Source organism: Chiloscyllium plagiosum, chromosome 29 (genome assembly GCF_004010195.1).
Source record: "Chiloscyllium plagiosum isolate BGI_BamShark_2017 chromosome 29, ASM401019v2, whole genome shotgun sequence".
Lineage (NCBI taxonomy): Eukaryota > Metazoa > Chordata > Chondrichthyes > Orectolobiformes > Hemiscylliidae > Chiloscyllium > Chiloscyllium plagiosum.
The window spans coordinates 39,981,716-40,004,897 of NC_057738.1; the positions used below are offsets into that span (position 1 = coordinate 39,981,716).

At 38.3% G+C, this 23,182-nt stretch overlaps 1 protein-coding gene across 5 annotated transcripts in view; it reads right to left on the reverse strand.

Moving 5' to 3' along the window:
* relch (RAB11 binding and LisH domain, coiled-coil and HEAT repeat containing) overlaps window positions 1–23,182 on the reverse strand; it is a 92,656-nt gene that overhangs the window by 59,476 nt on the left and 9,998 nt on the right. For 4 of the 5 annotated variants that reach the window (XM_043719609.1, XM_043719607.1, XM_043719605.1 and 1 more), the window contains exons 2-5: window positions 15,417–15,506; window positions 4,827–4,898; window positions 4,665–4,729; window positions 567–680 (exon numbers count right to left, since the gene is read on the reverse strand). In XM_043719609.1, coding sequence (XP_043575544.1) covers window positions 567–680; window positions 4,665–4,729; window positions 4,827–4,898; window positions 15,417–15,506 — 341 coding nt within the window. The remainder of the gene's footprint in view (window positions 1–566; window positions 681–4,664; window positions 4,730–4,826; window positions 4,899–15,416; window positions 15,507–23,182) is intronic. The other variant, XM_043719610.1, reaches the window with a different exon arrangement.

The following is a 23,182-nucleotide window of genomic DNA, read 5'->3' on the forward strand; positions in this document are numbered from 1 at the left end:
ACCAGATCTGGAATAGTTTTCTTTCCAGAACATGCTGCTCTCAGAATGATGTCTCAAAAATACTCATGAACTTATCCTCTCGGCTAAATTCACATTTTGTCTAATCTATATAGATTGCAATCATACACGATCATTCCATGCAAAAACCATTATTTTCTTCTTGTATATCCCTTCTGCTAGGGGGCATATAAACGACTTCCACAAATTACGACTTATATTTACTATTTCAGATCACCACCCAAACTGATTCTTTATCTTTAGAACGGAGGGCATCACTCCTATTGCACTAATTTCTTTCTTAATTAACAAAAGTACCTCATCACCTTTTCCCAGGTCCCTGTCCTTTCGAAACGTCATGTACACATGAATATTCAAATAATCAGATTACTTCAAATAATCAGATATAAATGTAATGGTGATTCTTCCACCAATCATTCTGTTAAGAAATATCATTTAAAGCTGACTGGGAACCTTTATATAAACAAGTGCATTACACATTATAGAAAGTAAAGTGTTCAAATATTAGTTAACTCTTGCTTTTGCATAATGTATAATTGAAATATTACCTGATCATCATTTTCATCTGAAAAGGTTATTGAGGTGAGTTTGTAATTAATCTTCAATAAATATTCATTCACGAGGAAATTTAATGCTCTTTTTTCAAGAGGTTTAACAGCTTCCTATATATATAAAAAAGAAGAGTTTGAGCTCAATAAGACAAAGCATCTAAGAATATTCTGTGAATGGAAAACATGAAATTCTTTCCACAAAACAGGAGACCCTAAAAGTGCTGGATATAGGTTTGCTTGCTGGGCTGGAAGGTCCGTTTTCAGATGTTTCGCCACCATACTAGGTAACATCTTCAGTGAGCCTCCGGATGAAGCACTGGTGGTGTAGCCTGCTTTGGGTTTGGGTTTCCTTGGTTGGTGATGCCATTTCCTATGGTGATGTCATTTCCTGTTCTTTTTCTCAGGGGGTGGTAAATGGGATCCAAGTCAATGTGTTTGTTGATAGCCAGGTTGACGTTCAGGGAAATGACATCACCAACCAAAGGAAACACAAACGTAAATAGAAATTGGGCTACACCACCTGTGCTTCATCCGGAGGCTCACTGATGGTACCTATTATGGTGACGAAATGTCTAAAAATGAACCTTCCAGCTCAGCAAGCAAACCTACACCCTGAACCTCAATCTGAGCTACAAATCTTCTCAAAACTTGCTATCTTAAAAGTGCAGAGTTCATTTCTCAAATTTTCAAGCTAGATGAAAGTAGCTAAACAAACTTCACCATTCTACAGACATTAACCTAAAAATCCTTTATCAGTTATCAAATCCTTTAGCAGTTATCAAAAACTTTAGAAATATAATTTCACATTATGATTTCACACTCATATCACTGGAACATGATTAAAGATAGATGACTCTCTTTTCCAAAACAGTAGACTCATAACAATATTGATTTGTTTATATAAGGATTTTAAAAATTATTCAAGGGATATGGGTACTTATTGCCCATCCCTAGCGACCCAGAAGGCATCTAGGAGTCAGTCACATTCCTGTGGGTCTGCAGTCATAGGCCAGACCAGGTAAAGATGGCAAGTTTCCTTTCTACAAAGGAATTAGTGAATCAGATAGGTTCCAACAATTGACAATGGTTTTGTGGTCATCATTAGATGCTTAATTCCAGATTTTGTTTTGAAAACCAAATTCAAATCACATCTCCTCCCATGCAGGATTTGAACCCACACCCCCAGAACATTATCTTGATCTCTGGATTAATAGGCTAGCAATAATACCATCACCTCCTAATCACCTGATGTAGCTGCATACTAACTTTTTGTGATTCATCAAATTTTCTCCAGATTGTGGGGTTCTGCAAACTCTCTCCATTGAAATAGAACCTGCTTTTCTGTTCTTTTCGACAAAGTAAATCTAGCAGACTTAGATTCAATACCTTCATATCATTAATATAGATTGTGAATAGTTGAGGCCCCAGCACTGCTCCCTGTGACACTCCATTAGTTACAGCTTGCCAATATAAAAAAGAGCCAATCATCTCTATTCTCTTCCGGTTAGTCAACTAATCCTCTTTTCATGCTAAAATGTTGACCCTCCTGTCCTTGCAACAGGACCTCATATTTTATGCAGTAACCTTTGAAAATGTCTCTGGAAATCCATGGGTTTCCCTTTGTCCATACTGTTTGTTGCATTCCTCAAAGAACTCTAGTAAATTATCAAATGAGATTTGCCTTTCACAAAACCACGTTGACTCTGCCTGATTGTTTTGAAATTTAAGTGTCCTACTCTAACCACCTTAATAAGATTCCAGCATTTTCTCTATGACAGATATCAAGCAAACTGACCTGTAGCTTAAATAAAGCCAAAACTACGGGTGCTGGAACTCAAAACAAAAACAGAAAATGTTGGAGAAACTCAACAGGTCTGGCAGCTTCAGTAGAAAAGAACAGAGTTAATGTTTTGAGTCCAATGACCATTTATCAGTTCTGATGAAGGGTGACTAGACTCTAAATTATAATTCCTGTTTTTCTAACATTTGGAAAATTAAAACCATGCATCTACTATCTCAGTAGCAACTTCTTTTATGTTAAGATGCAGGCCATCAGGTCCTAGTGAGTCGACAGCCTTCAGTTCTAGTTTGTTGGTGATTGTAACTGTTCGAAGTCCTTCCCTTCATTTTGTCTTTTGGCTTACAAGAATTTCTGGGATATTTTTATGTCCTCAAGAGTGAAAACAAAATCTGAATGCTTCTACCAATTCGAATTATTACCATTGATAATTCCCCAGGCTCACCTCCTAATCACCTGATGTAGCTGTCTAGCAATAGAGACCAAGACTCACCTTACTTTCTTTAAGAAACATACAACCCTGGCTTCTTTATCTACAACTTTACATATTTTTTGTAAAAATGCACCGTAAATATATTGATTCAATTTTATTTAATCTTGTTTAAGTGGAAGTAAATGGCAAATAATCAAAAAACAAGATTTAGCTCAATAAGGGCTCCGTTTGATTTGGGTTTGATGCAGAATATTAGAACAATTATTGCTCCATTAAGAAATGGAATGTCTCGGACCTTATAGAATCATACTATACAATCGTACAGAACAGAACAAAGGCAGAAGGCCCACTGTGCCTGTGTTGCTTTTTGAAAGATGGACCCAATTAGTCCCATTTCCTCAATACAACTCCATAGTCGTGTAAATATATACTCTTCAATTATTATTGAATTCCCTTTTGAAAGTTACTCTTGTACCCATTTTCACCAATCTGTTAGGCAGTAAATTGCAATCATAATTTGCTGTATAAAAATAATTTCTCCTCATCTACCCCTGGCTCTCTTGCCGATTATCGTAAAGCTGCGTCCTTGGGTTAATGACTCTTCTGCTGGTGGAATATATTACTCATTTACTTATTCAACTTCATCAATTTTGGTCACCTTAAATCTCGTTAATCTCTCTCAGGCCTTACAAATTTAAAATACTACATCCAAAAGTACTATACACATAAAAAACGTTAAAAGGAAAACAAGAACGAGATCAACCCAATAGAAGATGCCATTATAATTTTGAGAATTGAAATTTAACAATCAGAATGAGTGTTTTGGAGATTAGAAAGTGCTCAGTTTGCACCACTGATCATACTCATTGCTTCATCTAATACAGTGCATCGCTTCAAATTTTAGAAAACAGTTCAGATTACACAGATGAAAAGGCAATTTGAAATACAAGTGAACTTCAACAATCAAATCAACATTCTTTTCTTTATGCATTCCAGTTAGATCACAGAAATTTAACATTATTAGAGATGGGTTACTTCTGGAATCCCAAATAACAAGTATGCTAAAATGTTGACCCCCCCACCCCTTCTTACATCAGGACTTCTTATTTTGCGCAGTGACCTTTGCAAATGCCAGCAAAGGAGAAGAAAGGCAACAGTGCTTTCTAGGAATCAAGGAGAAAAAGTTTAATTTACAATTCAGTGACAAGAATCTTGATGCTTAGACTTTTTGAGAACTAACTGAACACAGCAAGGAAACGTATGAGGAAAATCTGTAGAGTGACAGACTGTATGTGGGAATCAGACTTGTGGGAAAAATAACTTGTCCACAACTAAAAATGTTTGGCACATCCTTATTCTTGCTATTGGCCTTTCGGTGATGTGGCAAAAATCAACAGTAGACTCTACATTAGCAAATATTGTTGGGAATTGCAATGTGCCAAATCATGGAAGCTGGTAAGGTACCATTACCTCAGTTAATTGCAACTCAACAGAATGTAATGTTAGGGCAGTTAATTATAATTAGAGACACAAAATATCGAGGATAACTGAGAAAAGACAATGTTGGTATGAATGGACACTACATAACTCTGTATGCAACCAAGAAAATTTAGGAATTTATCATAGGATAGGCAAAGCATATTTCAACAATATGTTCTCAGACACAAACAATTCACTTGAAAGGAGCATGGATCAATGCTCTCTTATTAACCCCACCAATTAAGAACACCTTTATGTCAAACACAACAAATCTAGGTATTCAAACACTAAAAAAACTGATCCAAGAAAGTATTTTGCTTCCTCTGGTAGTATCAAGCTTTCCAATAAAATAAAACTCATTTGCTTTGCCCCCACAAAATCTTACCTGAATTTCAGGGCTGGATTTATAATTTTTCCGTTCCTGTAAAGGAACATCATTCTCTGTGAAGGCTGAAAAAGCAAAAGTAGATTAACACGAATGTTAAATGTTCTAGGTTTGATTATGCATTATGAAAGCAGAAAGAGAAGAAAGTATAATGTACACCACCTGCAGCTTGTGTCAGGTTGGCACGAAGGGACTGAATGGTCTCCTTGGCTTTCCGTAGTTCAAATTCCAGGACTGGACAGGGATTGTATTAAACACACAGAGGAATCCAACCAAGAAAAAGGGAAAATAAAAACAAGGATGGGTGTGAAAATAAAAGAAAAAACAGTTTTGAAAACAGAACGCATGCAACTTATGGAATCTTGTGAATACATGCAGCAGAGTTTGCTTCAGAACAGCTTGGTGAAATTTTTTCCATACTTTCATATACTTAATGCAATTTATCCAAATCTTAAAATTTGTTTCTAAGAGGAAAAGGAGCTTCTTAATGAAAACAGTAAAATGATATCACGGAGAAAAAAATTTATCCTGGTTAAATTGCACAAAAAATATATTGAAGCCTCAAGTAGTGTAGTTATACTTAATCCCTATAGCAACTATTGGCAAATAATACAAAAGTTACAGGGAATTATCAAGTTAAGCTGACAAAAGGAAAAAGATGCAATGAAAGCTGAGCAAGATATTCCAATTTGAGTTAAAGTACATTAGAGATAATCCCAGTAGGTATAACTACAGCAGCTACTGCAAAAGTAAAAAAATGCTAAACGAGGGTTTCTTTATAACAATCCTAAAGGTGAACCCACGCAACATGACAGGAAAACATTTCACAATAAGCCTTTTCATTTGGAGAACACAAGACCCTATGCATAATTACCACCAGTAAATAGATATTATGAAATTTAGAGTACAAATGTGATGACACGGTCTCACGCTTTCTTGTACTCAACAGGCTCTGTATATCCATAGCACTGGTACTAGTTCCAGTGTCATTTATTTTATACAATGCGGTGCAGTGTTCTGGAGACTCTGCAGTTTTCTCAAATTTTCTAATAACTAAAACCTTCAATAACAAGCAGGAACAATTTTGGATGGGTAATTTCACCGGCTGGAATGCTAAAAGTAGATTGAATAACCCTCTCCTGCTGTTGTCCCCTGTAGCACACTGGTGAGCATAGCAGTTCAAGGAAGGTAGGCATGACTAACAAATCTTGTGGACATACTGTGCCACCATTCCAAATATACATTTTTAAACTTCTAGTCTAAGCTTGCACTTTGTCAAGAAAATGACCAGGCTGATTTTCAGTTTTAGTTGTATGGGCTTGTTCCATTTTTGGAACCAGACAATGGAAGCTCAGTGTTTTCAAACTTAGTCCCAGTTAGCTTCTGCTGAAGCTTTTGCACTTCCATTGTTGGTTTTGGATCTAACAGATTGCAATTAGCTGCATACTGGTTAAGGTACAATGGTACTGCTTGCATCCTTATTATGGCATTATCAAGATAGATTTTGTAGCTGACACCTCCCATTCCACCAACTTAGACAATACATTATCTTCTGAAAGGCTTGTCTGGCAATAAGTTGCCAAGTACCATTCACTCACGAGTAGGACAAGAACATAGTGCAATTGAACAAGGTATGATCATACTCCATTTTGTAACACATTCTCATCAAGGATAAGACTGCATATTTTCAAATTGCCAAGAAAACCCAAATTTAGCCTTGTCACAAGATACTGCTATCTTGTATACGCAAAACTGTGAGCTCTACTCTTTCAGTATGACACATACTTATGTTTCCAGCCATGATGAGGAAGATGTATCTTACAATTTACAGCTTCACGAGAAACAGTGAATGGGAGACCTCAGGTTGGAGGTCATTTTTCATTGAATTTATAATTTTCAACTGTCATATTAAATGGTTTACAATTTAATACAAATATCTTATTGTTGGACAAAAAACAACCTTTATACAAGTCACTGTGTGACAATGAATTCTTTGTGGGTTTTAATTAAATGATAATTTTCAAATAGATAGTAGCTGCTGATATACCAGCTCGAAGCTCACTGATTACAACAAAGCGCTTAATTCTAGTCACAAACAAAGCAAGACAAAACATCTAATTGTGTCTCCGAGGAAGGGTGGGTGCCAAAGAACAATACTCATGGTAAATTATGGAAAATGTTATGATCCAATTGGCCCAATTGTTTTAATTGCTTTTTAAAATATTACTTTACATTCTTTAGAGTAGTAACCTATTGGAGGTTGAATAATATAGTAATAAATGGGTTTCAGGAAATATATGCATTTATCAACTGAAAGTGGATTTGAAATTACCAAAATAGTTCACACAAAAAGAACCTATTTTGCGTTCAGATTAAAGTACAGCAGTCAGCTCCTTAGTAAGTGTAAAGAAACAATTAATTGACATTCATAATTTATACAGTTCAAGTCTTCACAGGTTTTAGTTGAATTTTTTTGAAACCTCCTCAAAGGCCTGTAGCCAAATTCAATTATTGAAACTCCCAATATAGATGAGTTCACCCTGGGGGCTGTGACCACAAAATCAGCTTTAAAAGCAGTACAAAAGTTGGTAAAAACTCAAATTATGCTCAAGATGCTGTAAGCTTTTTGAATGAGGTACACCAACAGGAGATTGATTTTACTTTTAAAAATGTAATTGAGTGAAAACTCCAGACCAAAATACTTATTGGAACAGCAACCTGCATCCCTATGCACAATAGGCAACAGGACCATAATCAATCTTACACACTACAAAGCTTTTATTTGACTAAAACACTGCAAATACCAGTTAGCATTCATTAGATAGACTGTTCAGATATTTCTTGTTGCACAACAGTTGCCTGAAGATACCTCAATTGCAAGCCCATATAAAGAATGAGAAAAGACAAATCTGCCTGCCACATTTAATACCCAATTATCATAACTATAATGTCAGGAACTTCCATCACACACAAACCCAACTGAAAAGGTTACCATGATATTTTTCCCCACCTCTCCTGCAAAAACAAAAGCAGTATTGTTCATTTCTCTATTGATATTAAACTCCTGTCAACCACAACTGTGTACGTTTAACCGACATCTTATTAAAAGCAAAACAGAAAATCACTGCTGAAACCAAAACACAGTATGGAAAAAAATTCACAGTTTAAAATTGCCAACGAATCATAAAATTTCAGTTTGGATCGAAAACAAAATTATCTAATTTGGTCTTGAAATGTGCTGACATAATGTTATGTATGCACAGATCAAGAGCTGATAGAGATACAAGCATGGGCTACATAGTATTCTAATGCATTGTTGATCTGCAAGTACATATGGAATGCAAATAGTGATCGGAGATTTGGAAGATCAAACCTGCTTTGCTGAAAGTTGCTCAGTCTTGGACATTACGTTGTGATCAACCATGTCTTACTTTCTTGTTGTCCCATTCTTGCCAGTCCATCAGAGCAAATGCACTTTGCTAACATCAACTGAAAACTAGTCACGTAATTCACTTTGCAAAAATGGTATTGAGACTGACTGACTTGGAGATACTTGCAGTCACTGTGACCGCTTTTAGAAATTAACATCAGCTTTAATTCAATCCTGCAAACTCTACTGGAGGCAAAGGAGGATCAGAAATTGAGATACATTCTCCACCACTGGCGTGCTTAAGTTGGCTAAATCTGAACTCTAGAATTCCCTCTCTAGATCTCTCTGCTTCTCCTACACCTTTAAGATGTTCCTAAAATGCCATGTTTGACCAAATGTCTGCTCACCTATTCTACAATGTCATTATTGAATATTTGAAATGGAACTGCATAATATTCTTGTGAGAAGTCTTGGGAGAGTTTGCTGTAATTGAAGTGTTTAAATAGATGCAAGTTATTAATTGCTTCTGGTAGCATTTACCCAATTTTCCTCAGGTCAACTTTAATGAACAGGAAGGTTATCAGTCCTGCTATATTCCTTATACAGTAGGAAAGTTGCTGGCTGGTTGAGTCAACAATGCAACTTTAGCATGAAATTACTCATTTTAGCCTCAATGCCAAGAGAATTTTTGGAAATCTTTCTCTTGAACACACACAAGGTAAATAAACCAACAGCAGTGCTGTTTTCCAAGGTGTGAGTATTATCTTAATCACACTGAATAAACAATGACACTGCAACACTGCCGTCAATGACATAGTTTTGGAGATTGAGAAGTTGGAGTTAGTTTGATTGGAGTTTGATGAGAAATGGTGGGAAGGAAAAGAAGGTGGACAGGGAGTAGAAAATATTGCAGCAGATTGGAGTACAGATTGGTAGTGGCCAACAGAGAAGTTGTAGTGGAGATAGGTGAAGAATTAATTTGCTTATGTTTCTACAACACCCTCGAGTAGTCCCTTTAAAGGTGCATTGTTTAGGCTATGGTCAAACTGCAAGACTATTTGGAGCTTGCAAATGCTCCAGCCAACATCCCATATATTTTGTAAGAGTCCTGAAGCATATGTAGGACTCTTTCTGACATATTTAAATATCATGATGAGAATCAATATGGTAGTAGTTATGTTGCCAGTTCAGACTTAATACAAGTCCTTTACATTTACATTTGAAAGAAAGGTGAAATGCAAACTATTTCTGACTATTTCATGATTGTGGCCCAACTGTCGGGATGTCTGATTAGGCCCACCACATAAAATGAAAGACACCTCAATCCTGAATTAGCTCAAATTATTGCCAAGGTGAAATTTCAACTTAATCAAAACTACCCTAAAGTAAGTAAAAATACTTTTTATATCTGGAACATTTCAAAGTTTTGAAATTTCTTGTAAAGTTTGCTTTGATGCAAAGTGCCATTGATATATGCTGACCTAAGGAAATTTCATACCAGGAGTCTCTTAACCTAAAGGGAAAGTAATTCACTTTTTCTTTTACTTTCATACTGGCATTCATCACCAAAAGTTCTGAATAATAAATATCCTTTAAACTCCTTTCATTAATATTGCAAGTAATTTACCTTTTATTTTGCTAGTTGGAATGGAAGAGGGTTTGAAAAAAGATGAATTAATTCTCAAAGTTCAAATAAATTTGTCAACTTTAAAGATTAGATTAGTTAATTTTAACTCACTACTTGGTTTAAAACAGAATATTTCCAATTGTCAAAATGTTTTATATGTTTTCTTTTCCATATAAGAAGTAATTATGACGAATGCACTATCATATGTGTTTGACTGGGAAACGTGGGACTGCAAGTAAATTTGTACTCAAACTGCAAATGCTTCCAATATTCAGAGAGACAATTTCCTACAAGAAAACGCAAACTTGCGTTTGGTGTTTTTCACAGCCACAGGGTATGTCAATGCTTTACTGCCAAGGAGGTTTTTTTGAAGCATAGTCACTATTGCAATGCAGGCAACTTAGAAGTCAATTTGTATGTATCAAGCTCTGACTAATACAATATGATAATAACCAAATAGTCTATTTTTATGATGTAATTTGAGTGACAGATATTGGCTAGCACACTAAGATAACTTCCTTACTCGTCTGCCAAGTAGTGCCATGGGATTTTTCTTTTGGTTGACTTGACAGCAGAGGGGACCTCAATTCAGCAAAAAAAGCAGCACCTCCAATCATGCAGAATACTCTCAGTATTACAGTAGAAGCTTTTGAATTTTGTTCTTAAACCCTGAATTGGGATATGAATCCAAAAGCTTTGACACAAGTGAGTGTTACCAACTAGGATCAGTGACAGCAATCAGGAATCTGGATTCCAGTTCTGTTTTTCTTTTAGCCTTAGTAATCTGTTAGTTTAAATTATTAAACAGATCCACAATTTGCATATACATCAATTAAATAGCAACTTGGAAATTGTTTTATGCTGTAACTGAATGACTTTCAAGAAAATCACTGAATTAGCAGATTTACAGTTGATCTGCCACTAATTCTTTTGTTGGAATTGAAAATTAAACTAAAATGTAGAGATTAAAAGAAATGCTGTTTTATTAGTAATAGCAGAGTATATGAGGGAACCTGCATGCTACACTGTTCGTTTACCTTCCCTCAAGCCCCAAACCTGATGCACTGCTGTATGGAAGCAATGAGTGAGGCAGCTGCTACATGTTGGGTATGAATTTTGGAACCAGAACAACAGACTGCAGTTGGTCAATTACTGTCTCAGTGCTTCCAAATAAGAATTCAAGTAGTATTAAGCCTATGGAAGGTCATTCCCCTTCCCCGTATCTTAAATTCTAAGTAGTAGTATAAAATTCTATAAAATTACAATGCTGAACAAGTAGATATTTTTGTAAATTTAATTTTTTACTATTGTCCCAATAATGCAGATCAACAGTGCAGGACAACTAATTCAAATGGATGCAAAAGGAAAGAAACTACAGAATTTCACATATGGAGCAGAATATAATAAATAGCAAGGTTCAGTTTCAATGAACTACAGGCACAAAGAACACAATACTTGTGAAACAGAAAGGGATCACGTGAGATCAGGTTACAGCAACAACTCAGCACTGATAAGTACTAAGGCACCTTTATGCCTATGTGCTGGTTTAAACATGGCTTCGTTTCATGTATGCCTTGTGAAATATATCTTACTCTGCTGTTCATTTGACTATGCTAATAATAAATATCAACAGTTAAAAAAGACCTCAGGAAAAAAGTAGTACCAGTCATTTACATCACACTATATTAGATCGTTCTTTATGTCAGCCTGTGGAAAAACACAAACTGCACCACCATGATTATGATTTCTGTGCTATACATGTACATATTTCTTACAATGGACAGGTTTAGACTTATACATAACATGCCCCAAGTGAATTCTAAACATGCAAAATAAATCTGACAGAAATGTCAGGCCTATAGCATAATTTATGCAACCTTCTAATTTGTCTACAATTGCTCTAGACAAGAGTTCAAAGAATGCCACATGTGCAAATGTTTCCATTTGGAATAGGATTCAGGTTCAATGCTCAACAGAAGTATAGAAATTTAGAGATATGCTAAAAATAAAAAGCGCCTACCTTGAACAAAAACATTTCGATAAATATAGCTTTCCCACAGAGCTGCTCTCATTCATGGCACATAACCAAATATAAAGGTAACCAAAGCTTGAACAACAATGGCCTTTTGAGCTTAGTTCAGGTACTTTTGTGATCCCACGATATATATCTTGTATTATAGATCATTTAAAGTTAACAGCTTTCCACCCACTCTTACCTCCCCGCACCATAATCGCATACTGACAATAAACAAGGTGAAAGCAGAAGACACTTTACGGGGAATGTGTGTTGCCACCAAATTATTAGAATGTGCGCTCTTGGTGGTGAAAGTCTCCATCAAATTTCACATTCCTTGTACCATCTCTCCTCTGCTGTCCTCATCAGTCAAATGGAACAGTCCAGCCAGCAAGACTGTTCCAGTGCTATTGCCAGCATTGGTAACACTTCCTCCTTGCCCTCTTGATTCCTGCTTACCTCATTTGGATTCCAAAGCCTCATGCTATTCAATTATTTACCAGCCATCATGCCAGCACAGACTCTCTTGGAAAATGTTATAAGCAATCTGACTGGACTTCACACTACACCCAATTTACACAAACACTACCAGCTCGAGGCACTGGATTTCAGGTGGTTGGCAGCGTAAGGTATTCCTGATGAAGGGTTTTTGGTTGAAACGTTGATTTTACTGCTCCTCGGATGCTGCCTGAACTGCTGTGCTTTTCTAGCACCACTCTAGTGTAAGGTAAAATGTCTTAATTCACTAAATGCAGTCCCAAAACTAGATGAAAGTCAGGATTAGGGAATCCTTGCAGTTCAACCTCACAGCTCCAGCCAGCTGCGCAAGACCTACCCATCAGGAACTCAGGCTGCTACACTAGGTGTCACACGGCATAACAGGTAAACTATATTAACTATATAATCTATACTGGAGAGCAAGATTAATCCAAAACTCATTTTAATTGGAAAAGTAATACATCCAGTTGTGAACATTCTATGCAGTTGCAGCCCAGTTGCAGTTTAATGTTGAGAAATGTATGGTTATCCACTTTGGTGGCAGGAACAGGAAGGCAAATTACTATCTAAATGGAATCAATTTAGGTAAAGGGGCTGTACAGAGAGATCTGGGTGTTCTTGTACACCAGTCAATGAAGGTAAGCATGCAGGTACAGCAGGTAGTGAAGAAGGCTAATAGCATGCTGGCCTTCATAACAAGAGGGATTGAGTATAGAAGCAAAGAGGTGCTTCTGCAGCTGTGCAGGGCCCTGGTGAGACCACACCTGGAGTACTGTGTGCAGTTCTGGTCTCCAAATTTGAGGAAAGACATTCTGGCTATTGAGGGAGTGCAGGTTCACGAGGTCAATTCCTGGAATGGCGGGATTACACTGAAAGACTGGAGCATCTGGGCTTGTATACCCTTGAGTTCCTGAAGAAGGGCTTATGCCCGAAACGTCGATTCTCCTGTTCCCTGGATGCTGCGTGACCTGCTGCGCTTTTCCAGCAACACATTTTCAGCTACCCTTGAGTTTAGAAGACTGAGAGGGGATCTGATTGAGACGTATAAGATTATTAAAGGATTGGACACTCTGGCAGCAGGAAACATGTTTCCGCTTATGGGTGAGTGCCGAACCAGAGGACACAGCTTAAAAATACAGGGCAGACCATATAGGACAGAGATGAGGAGAAACGTCTTCACCCAGAGAGTGGTGGCTGGGTGGTATGCTCTGCTGCGGAGGGCAGTGGAGGCCCACTCTCTGGATTCATTTAAGAAAGAGTTGGATAGAGCTCTCAAGGATTGTGGAATCAAGGGTTATGGAGATAAGGCAGGAACAGGATACTGATTAAGGATGATCAGCCATGATCATATTCAATGGTGGTGCAGGCTCAAAGGGCAGAATGACCTACTCCTGCACCTATTGTCTATTGTCATATGCAGTGATTTTGAGGTATGCGGAGCTTTGTAAATGTCTTCAGTTACACTCACCGACAGCAAGCTCATGCAGGTTGTGTTCAAACTTAAATAATGAAATCAAATAATAGACTGAAATTCCTATTCAGAACTATTATAGCTTTCTGCCTGAAGGCGATATTATTCATGTGACAAAGATTATTGAACTTCCTGTAATTTGATGCAAAGTATTGGCCTTAACTTGAGTGAAAAAGATGAAGTGGAACATAGCAGCTGTCAGCTATTCAGATTCACCAATGACACACTTCACTTACAACTTATCAAGAAGGCCTTGAGCAGTAGAAGTCAGTGAGTGTGTACTGTCGACTGGCAATTCAATTCCATAATGTGTTTCACTGTGAAAGTAAATGTAGCGTCACTTTAAGACTGCCATACTTGAAAGGTTAAATTTGATTTCTTGAACAACACGAACAAACGTCTGGTAGGGATTAAGGAGGAAAATGGAATGTTAGCGTCTAAGATGAAGTATCTTAAGTTCCAGACCAAGATACTGCTCCTCTGTTTGGGAACAAAATACACAATGTTTGGCTGGACAAATTCTTATTTATATTATCCTGCAAAGAAACCATCAAATTAGTCACACTGTTGTCAGAAACTAATCTCTCACTAGTTGAACCCCAGTTGTACTCCCATTAAATGTTATAGTACTTGACATCTCAAAAGGATGAGAAAGAATTGGTTACAATTAACATAAATTACAACTTGCACAATTCAGCAATCTTGCTAAAATATATAAAGAGATGCCTGTCCATAAGAACATAGGAAATAGAACAGTAGGTCATTCAGCCCTTTCAAGCTGCTCTGCTATTCAACATGATCACAGAAATATTCAATAAATCCAAAGCACTGCATAGAACCTGGAAACATAATTCCTTACTAAACACGTCTGCGTTGTTCCCATTTACATCCAAACAAGCTAAAATGGAAATGAGCTTCACTTTAACACTGAATGCGAATATCTAATATATTAGTTGAATGCACTACATTCGAAAACATACAAACATGCTGCACTGTAAAGATGAAGAAAACAATTCTTATGCTCAAATTTTCCAACTATTCCTTCCTATCGATGTTATAATTGTCACAGTTTATTTTCCAATCCATGTGTTTATTAATTGGTAGCACCATACCCCTAAAATTTAAATTACGTTTATACTAGACCTTTACTCAAATGTCCTGCAACAAATGAATGTTTCTTGAGGTGTACGCACTTGCACTAACTTTCTTTCAATGGCAATTTCAGACCTTTTTCTATTCACAAAACCAAATGCTCTTTGTTTAACTGAAGGAAACAAGGCTGGAGACAAAAAGTATCGGTCAGTCAGTTCTCCTCTCTCAGATCTAGCTGCATCAGTTAATGACAGAGCAATAGCAAACTCCAAGTTGAAACTAAAATATTCAAAGCTTTCCTAGTCAAGCCACCATCTCATGTGGTTTATTTTTAGTTTTAAACACTAACGACTGCCGATTTTTATTTTCACATTGTAGTTAAAGTCTGAAAGGGAAACATTCATAATAACATTTGTGAATAGCAGTCCTTTTTATAATATGAAAAGGGAGAACACAATTTCTGGGGGTGGGACGGTATTTATGACAATTTGTTTAACTTGTGGTCAAATAGAAATCCCTTCACCAAATTTCAGGGTAAAATTTGTAAAAAATAAGAGATTTGTCCAGTCTAAATAGGACTTGATCACATAAGTTTGCCACATTTACAAAGAATTTGAAAAGGTACACTATCAGAGAAATCTTGTATTAGTTTATGCCAAGACATTCAAGATGATGCTTACCTGCCACCCGTTCATCAGTCTCCCGATTACCATCATCAGAATACCGAGCAAAATCCAAAGAATCTAATGTGCTTATGCTGCCAGCTCGATCTATAAAGAAAAAGGATGGGTGTTAAAATTTAACCTCCCATTATCTTATTGAATTCTCCAATTGTATCTGTGATTTTGTAATTTGCACCAAGACTGCGTTATATTACGTTATTGGTCTGTAGCCGGGAAGTAGAAGCAACAAATTGTAACTCCAGGCAATAATGATACACTGAAGGGGGAGCGAAACTCCATTCACTTGGCAACTATTTTCAGGGTTTGAAAGTTTAAGCACAGCAGGAAACAGTTATCAGCCTTGGGAAGCTAAGACTGGATTCATTTTTGGCATGAAACCAAGAACTGTGACCATCTCAAATTTGGTGAGGGGGCACAACCTTTTGAATTGTCTCAATTACATCAATAAATATTACCCCAGGAGGAAATGAACAGTCATTTATTATTTGTACAAAACCAGGCACACGAGTCTAATTTGTAAAATACTAGCCAATTTCCCATGACACTTGTTACAGTGAGTAAAGTCTAAAATGGGGGAAAACTGAAGGCAGATTTCAACATCAACACTTGCTCAATTGCACCAAGGAAAAGGATAGCTCTTTTTGTTTTTAATTTGACTATTCATAAAAATTCATTCATAGATTATGGGCCAGCATTTATTGCCCATCAGAAGATGGTGGTGAGTTCAATGGAACTTGGTAGCGCCATCGCATTCAGTACTTCCACGCTTATGCTTAAATCTATCCGGACAAAGAGAAAGAAAGACTCCAAGTGTCCTTTGTGAGAGAAACTTGGATCCAATCCAAAAAGTCAACTGCACAGAATTATCTTTAATCTTGCATTCATTGGTAATTAGACAAGCTTCAAGATGTTTGTGTAGGAAATGAATAAATGCCACCAGGGTAAAGTAAGGGGTAGTTCTGAGAGACTGGGGCTGAAGTACACTGTTTTCTCGAGAAATAGCAGCTTCACATTGGTCCTGAGGAATGAAATGCAAGATTGGGTTCAATGTTCTCTCAGCTGACAAGTCTAAGGAAAAGGATAAATGTTAAATTAATCGCTGATTATAAAAACAGTTTGCTAATTTTTATCAAGAGTTTCAGTGGTTCAGCACTGACAAGGAGACTTGAATGAACTGACATTTATTTGTTTTCATTAAGTACTACTTCTCACGAAGCCATTACTGTGTCTAAAAAACAAAAAAAGGTAAAACAAAGATCACAACACCCAGGTTATAGTCCAACAGGTTTGTTCAAAAGTACAAGCTTTCAGAGCACTGCTTCTTCATGAGGTAGCTAGTGGGGCAGGATCATAGGACATAAAGTTTATAGTAAAAGATCAAAGTGTCATAGTCATAGAGTCACAGATGTACAACACAGAAACAGACCCTTCGGTCCAACTCGTCCATGCCGACCAAATACCCCAATCCAATCTAGTCCCACCTGCTAGCTCCCAGCCCATATCCCTCTAAACCCTTCCTATTCACGTACCCATCCGGATGCCTTTTAAATGTTGCAATTGTATTAGCCTCCACGACGTCCTCTGGCAGCCCAAATAATCCAATTATTCCAAGCTTGCTACAACTAATACAATGTACTGAACAAATCTAGATCATTGTTAAGTCTTCAATCGCTTAGAATGGGTTACAGGTTTTGATTCATAAATATGCAAGTCCCAGAACTTCTTTCAGTCACATTCCTAAGATAATTTAAGGCTTTATATAAAAAAAGTGACATCTCAACTCAGACAACGTATTAAAGATGTGAGGTTAGAGTCTGCCTGTATTCCAAACTTGAGTCAGACACATTCTATTTCCAAAATAGGAATTTATAAAATGTCACATGGACTGACTGATGACAGATTGTGCGCTTTTGAACAAAATAGAATGTACCTGCAAATATAAATCTGCAAATGCAAATAGATGTGCATCCGTGAGAGGGGGAGAGAGAGTGCATGCACCTGTGTGAGAGTATGAGAGAGGAAATGTGTGCGCGTGCATGGGTATATGCCTGCGAGAGGGCGTGCACGTGAGTGTGCTCGTGTGTGTATCTAAGAGAGAGCATGTGTATGAGAGAGAGTCTGCGCGTATATGTAGAATATATATATGTAGATCACCTGTAGTGTGACGCGAACCCAAGATCCCAGTTGAGGCCATCCTCATGGGTACCAAACTTGTCTACCAGCCTCTGCTAGCCAACTCTGTATTGTTGCGTATCCTGAAGTCCGCCTTGGAGGACGGTCACCCGAATGTCCTTAACTGCTGATGCGTTCCCCGACTGATAGGGAACATCCCTGTCTGGTGATGTTTGCACGGTGTCCATTCATCCGTTGTTGTAGCGTCTGCTTGGCCTCGCCAATGTACTATGCCTCAGGCATCCTCGCCTGCAGCTATGAGATAGCCATTTAGCCGAGTCACATGAGTACCTGCGGCGCACGCGGTGGGTGGTGTCCCTACATGTAATGGTAGTATCCATGTCGATACTAACATGACTTGCAGTGGTCGCCATGACAACATAGACCACAACACCATACAACCCTGTCATGGCGACCACTGCATGACATGTCAGTGTTGGCATGGATGCATGGACACTGTGCAAAAATTGTCAGACAGGGATGTTCCCTCTCAGTCGGGGAACATATCAGCAGTCAAGGACATTCGGCCTTGGATCTTCAGGTGACCATCCTCCAAAGCGGACTTCGGGATATGCATCAATGCAGAGTTGGAGAGCAGACGCTGTTAGAAAAGTTTGGTACTCATGAGGATGTCCTCAACTGGGATCTTGGACTCATATTACACTACAGGTGACCCCACCACACACACACACACACACACACCTCTCTCATACACCCTCTCTCTCTCAGACACACACACCCTCTCACATATACTCAGTCACGCTCATGCTCACACTCTCAACTCTCTCCCGTACACACACGCACATACACAAAAGTCTATGGGGTGAATTTGTATGTGCAGACACTTCTATTTTGTTCAAAAAGCACACAATCTGTCAGCAGTCAGTTCATGTGACATTTTACAAATTCCTACTTTGGAAACAGAACCGGTCTAGCTCAAGGTTGGAATACAGATAAACTCTAACCCTACACCTTTAATGCATTGTCTGAGTTGAGATGTCACTGTTTTGTAAATATAAAGTCTTCAGTTATCTTAGGAATATGACTTGAAAGAAGTTCTGGAATTTACATATTAATGAATCGAAACCAGCAATTAAAGACTTAACAGCAATCGTGGTTTGTTCAATACTTTGCATCAATTGTACGACACTTTGATCTTTTACTATGATCCTGCCCCACTAGCTACCTGACGAAGAAGCAGTGCTCCAAAAGCTTGTACTTTTGAATAGACCTGCTGGACTATAACCCTGGTGTTGAGATTTTTAAATGTTGTCCACTCCAGTCCAATGCCGGTACCTCCACATCACAAAAACTAAAACGGAGTAAAAAAAAAAACATAAAATATACTTTTGTAAAAATTTGCTCCTCACAACATTAGTCATTTTTATACTTCTCTCATGTTTGTCCACATTTCCTTTCCTTATGTCTATACTCACCAATTCTGGCTAAAGTAGCAAGATAGATATCAATTTTCCAACTTCTACCAATGCCACTTGTTACCTCACCTCAAGAAGGTGCACAGGATTAGCCCAGGCTAACTACTTACACAACATTTGATTTCAGGAGCTAAAGTAGAGTGGGATTGTATTCAAATAACGACCAAAATCACCGAGTGGTGAAAATAGCCTCTATTCAGCAACTGCAGTAGCATAGTTCGAGGTGACAATGGAATTCCAAAGTACAATTCTTACAGTAGCCTCTTTGTACACCATTCCTACACACATTAACATTCTACTATTATAGGGTTACATGGCTTTATCTATTGTACACAGAAGTTTGGAAGCAGGAGATCATTTAGACATTTGTTAAGTGCTGGCTGCTAAGAGTGTCCAGTCTGCTTGCATAATTAAAAGGTATTCATCCTTTTATCTTTTAAGTTCATAAATGCTAGTAACTGTTAGTGAAAGTGTAGGCCTGTATATCTAAATAAGTTAGAAATTATACATATACATTATTCTTTTATTAAGGATTTTAAACTGATTACCGCAGCTGGGTCGAGAGATTTTATTTACTATTTGCCGTTTTGACAGTGCTCCTTCATTCGTGCAGTTTTACGGAAGCACTGTTTTGACGGCAAAGGGGATAGCGGCTCTGTTTAATATATAGTAGTTGGGGAAACTGAAGTTCTGTAATCTATTCAGGTCCTGAGTGATGGTTGATAAAGGCTGATTAATATAATAATAATGTTTCCAAAGTTTTGGTTGAGTCATGTAGACACTACATTGGGAGGGTATTGTTTTGAATACGTTACTATATTGACACTTACTCAGGAGGTAGTTTTTGATGTAGAAATAGGCCTAAACAAGATTAGAGTGTGGGGCTGATAAGGATTGAAGAAGCACTAATGGGTTGAAAGGGTTTTTTAAAAAGAGATGAATGAATGAAAATGCATTATAGTAAATACAAGGAGTTCTGAATGAGTGAATGAATGGGAACTCAGGTTCAGTAAATATAGTGAGCTGGTAAAGATACCTATGATACAATACCTCACAGTACCCAGCCTCTGTAATACCATTTATATGGGAGAAATGGATGCAGAGCGCAGAGAATAATTGAAGTGAATTTTTGCTTCATCACTCATGATATTTAAACTTTATTATGCAAGCATGATAATTCAAGAGTCAAGTGTGACATCTGTCAAATTCTGAGGCACTACAGTTGGAAGCGACTGCAGAGTACCTACCATTAGCTTCCCAGCATCCTTCATGTTGCCAAAGCAACATTATCTGACTAGGAAAGGTAAAACAGATACAACACTACAAATGGCACATGCAAAGAATACAGATTCTGTAAAGTAAAACAGGAACCATTCCACTGAAACTATGCCTCCCAAGGTGAAGCGGGAGGGAGAAAGTGAGGACTACAGATGTTGGAGAGTCAGAGTCGAAAAGTGTAATGCTGGAAAAGCACAGCAGATCAGGCAGCATCCGAGGAACAGGAGCGTTGACATCCTGCAGGGCTTCTGCCCGAAACGTCGATTCTCCTGCTCCTTCGATGCTGCCTAACCTGCTGTGCTTTTCCAGCAACACATTTTTCAGCTCTGATCTCCAGCATCTGCAGCCCTCACTTTCTCCTAGTTGATTGAAGCCCAGGTTTGCCAAAGGAAACCAATGTAAAAAGATGGAGGTGCTGGTGTTGGACTAGAATCATAGTCGTAGAGATATACAGCACAGAAACAGATCCTGCAGGCCAACTCGTCCATGCTGACCAGATATCCCAACCCAATCTAGTCCCACCTGCCAGCACCCGGTCCATATCCTTCCAATCCCTTTCTATTTATATACCCGTCCAGATGACTTTTAAATGTTGCAAATCAAATGGCACATGCAAAGAATACAGATTCTGTAAAGTAAAACAGGAACCATTCCACTGAAACTATGCCTCCCAAGGTGAAGCGGGAGGGAGAAAGTGAGGACTACAGATGTTGGAGAGTCAGAGTCGAAAAGTGTAATGCTGGAAAAGCACAGCAGATCAGGCAGCATCCGAGGAACAGGAGCGTTGACATCCTGGAGGGCTTCTGCCCGAAACGTCGATTCTCCTGCTCCTTCAATGCTGCCTAACCTGCTGTGCTTTTCCAGCAACACATTTTTCAGCTCTGATCTCCAGCATCTGCAGCCTTCACTTTCTCCTAGTTGATTGAAGCCCAGGTTTGCCAAAGGAAACCAATGTAAAAAGATGGAGGTGCTGGTGTTGGACTAGAATCATAGTCGTAGAGATATACAGCACAGAAACAGATCCTGCAGTCCAACTCGTCCATGCTGACCAGATATCCCAACCCAATCTAGTCCCACCTGCCAGCACCCGGCCCATATCCTTCCAATCCCTTTCTATTCATATACCCGTCCAGATGACTTTTAAATGTTGCAAATGTATTAGCTTCCACCACTTCCTCTGGCAGCCTATTTGGGGTGGACAAAGTTGAAAATCACAACACCAGGTTATAATCCAACAGGTTCATTTGAAAATACAAGCTAGCTACCTGATGAAGGAACAGCGCTCCTAAAGCTTGTATTTTCAAATAAACCTGGTGGGCTATAACCTGGTGTTGTGCGATTTTCAACATGTAAAAAGATGAGAACTCTTCACGTCTTCCAGTGACCTTAAATGCTTTGATGTTGCAAAAGGCTTTCAGTGTTTTGTTTAATTTGGTTCTTGTTCAAAGTATGAAAATTCTGTAGTAGGGAGATCCCTTGGGATTGAGGAATGCAACAGCTCTTTCCCATAAAGGGCAAGTCATCGTAATTCCCATATACTACCTAAAAGTGAAAACTCCACTGTCAGACTTCTTTCAACTTCACATTTGAGAAAATATTAAAGTGGCACAATTTTAAATGCTATATAAGATACGTCAGAATCAGAAAAATGACTCAAGCCAATAGATGAAAGCGAGGACTGCAGATGCTGGAGATCAGAATCAAGAGTGTGTGTGTGGTGCTGAAAAAGCACAGCAGGTCAAGCAGCATCCAAGGAGAAGGAGAATCAATGTTTCTGACAAAAGCCCTTCCTGATGAATGGCTTTTGCCCAAAACGTCGATTCTTCTGGTCCTCAGATGCTACGGCGCTTTTCCAGCGCCACACTCTTGACTCAAGTCAGTAGGTGCCAATTTGTTGCCATACATGTGGAAGGAGAGCATAGTTATGATGACTTTTGCAGTTAATAAAGTGTATGCACATTATGGAAAATATTATCATTGGAGATCAAACTAGTAGAAATTTGAGCAGTGAGGAGAGATAGTGGTGTCATGGTAATGTTCCTGGATTGTTGATCCAGAGGTACACTCATGCTCACGGACAGGGGTTTAAATCCCCCTGTGGCAGCTGATAGAATGTGAATTCAACTAATAAACCTGGAATGTAAAATCAGGATTACTAACGTTGTTGTAAAAAGCCATCACATTTGTTAATGCCCTTTAGGAAAGTAGGTGTACCAACTTTATCCAGTCTGGTCTATACGTGACTGCAAACTAATCATAAATGAAACTAATAAATTGAACAATTCAGGCTCAGATCTTACCTTAAACCTATACCCTCTAGTTTTGGACTCTCATACCCTGGGAAAAAGACCTTGGCCTATTCACACCCCTCATGATTTTATAAACCTCTACAAGGTCACCCTTCAGCCTGCGACACTCCAGGGAAAACAGCCCCAACTTATTCAGCCTCTCCCTATAGCTCAAACCCTCCAACCCAAGCAACATGCTTGTAAATCTTTTCTGAACCCTTTCAAGTTGAACTACATATTTTCTATTGCAGGGAGACCAGAATTGAATGTAATATCCTAAAGGTGTCCAAATCAATGTCCTGTACAGCCGCAACACGACTTTCCAACTCCTAGACTCAATGCATTGACCAATGAAGGCAAGCATGCCAAACACCTTTGTCACCACCCTGTCTACCTACAACTCCACTTTCAAGGAACTATGCACTTGCATGCCCAGGTGTCTTTGTTCAGAACCACTCCCCAGGATCTTACCATTAAGTCCATCAATCTTGCCCTGGTTTGCCTTTCCAAAATGCAACACCTCACATTTATTTAAATTAACTCCATCTGCCACGCCTCAGCCCACCAGTCCATATGATCAAGTTCCACT